This window comes from Pteropus alecto, unplaced genomic scaffold, assembly GCF_000325575.1.
Source record: "Pteropus alecto unplaced genomic scaffold, ASM32557v1 scaffold65, whole genome shotgun sequence".
NCBI lineage: Eukaryota > Metazoa > Chordata > Mammalia > Chiroptera > Pteropodidae > Pteropus > Pteropus alecto.
In genome coordinates, this window is record NW_006439191.1 from 6,817,710 (window position 1) to 6,818,596 (window position 887).

General features: G+C 37.8%; 1 protein-coding gene across 2 annotated transcripts in view; it reads left to right on the top strand.

Moving 5' to 3' along the window:
• The window catches only part of RRP15 (ribosomal RNA processing 15 homolog), a 37,283-nt gene that overhangs the window by 24,858 nt on the left and 11,538 nt on the right, over window positions 1-887 (top strand). Inside the window, exon 6 of one of the 2 annotated variants that reach the window (XM_015592779.2) lies at window positions 1-575. This exon is cut by the window's left edge and continues 1 nt beyond it. The exons of the other annotated variant lie outside the window; for it this stretch is intronic. Within the exon in view, the coding sequence (XP_015448265.1) occupies window positions 1-134 (134 nt within the window). The 3' untranslated portion in view covers window positions 135-575. Of the gene's footprint in view, window positions 576-887 lie in introns of those variants that run through there. 2 annotated transcript variants of the gene reach the window in all.

Below are 887 nucleotides of genomic sequence, written 5' to 3' on the forward strand. Positions count from 1 at the left end.
GGAAAGAGGAGGGCCCCGGATGGACCATCCTGCGTGACGACTTCATGATGGGGGCCTCCATGAAAGACTGGGACAGAGAAAGCGACGGGCCCGATGGCAGCAGGCCCGCGTCTGCGAGTGACTCGGACACGTAAAGCTGCGTCCGAAGTACTGTCATTTTATTTTTCCTAGAAAAATACTTCATGCTCTGAAATTGGGGAGTTATAAGGATACCGTTTGTCAGAAAGCCAAAAGACTGACGATTTCCAACTTTGCTTTGTTCAAATTATGTTTTCAAACTTTGTGTAATTTTAAGCATCGTTTCTCAAAACATTTGTAAAAAAAAAAAAAATACTTCTACGTGTCCAGTGGGCTGTGCATTTCGCCAGAATCGTTACAGTTGACATACTGGTCGTGGACATTGGTGTATAGTCTCAGAAGTGCAGTACCCTTCATAATAAAACGAACGCCTTGAAATTAATATTTTTCAGCCTTCCAACGGACACACCTATGTATTTATAGGCTTGGGGGTAGGGTGGTATTTGTTTTGGTGAGCTATTGAGAAATTTTACACAGTAAAATTTAAAATTACAGTATTTCTGATTTGGAGGGATTTTAATTTTTAGATATTCTGGCAACTATGATATAAGAAACACACCAAATCTCTATTTTTATAGTTTGTTCTTTTATATGCTTAGTAATATGTGTAAATAATGACTTAGATTTATTTTTAAGTGTTAGGTTGTATTTGTATGAGAGATTTACTGAGGTAGAAATTCTCATGTTTAATTTATGCAATGAAGCATCATTTCTTGGGATGCATATCTGACAGATTTTAGCCCCTCTTTCTTTTTTCTGAATATTTAAGTTCCCTTAAATTCTCTATTCTGACCTGACTGACCGTTGGG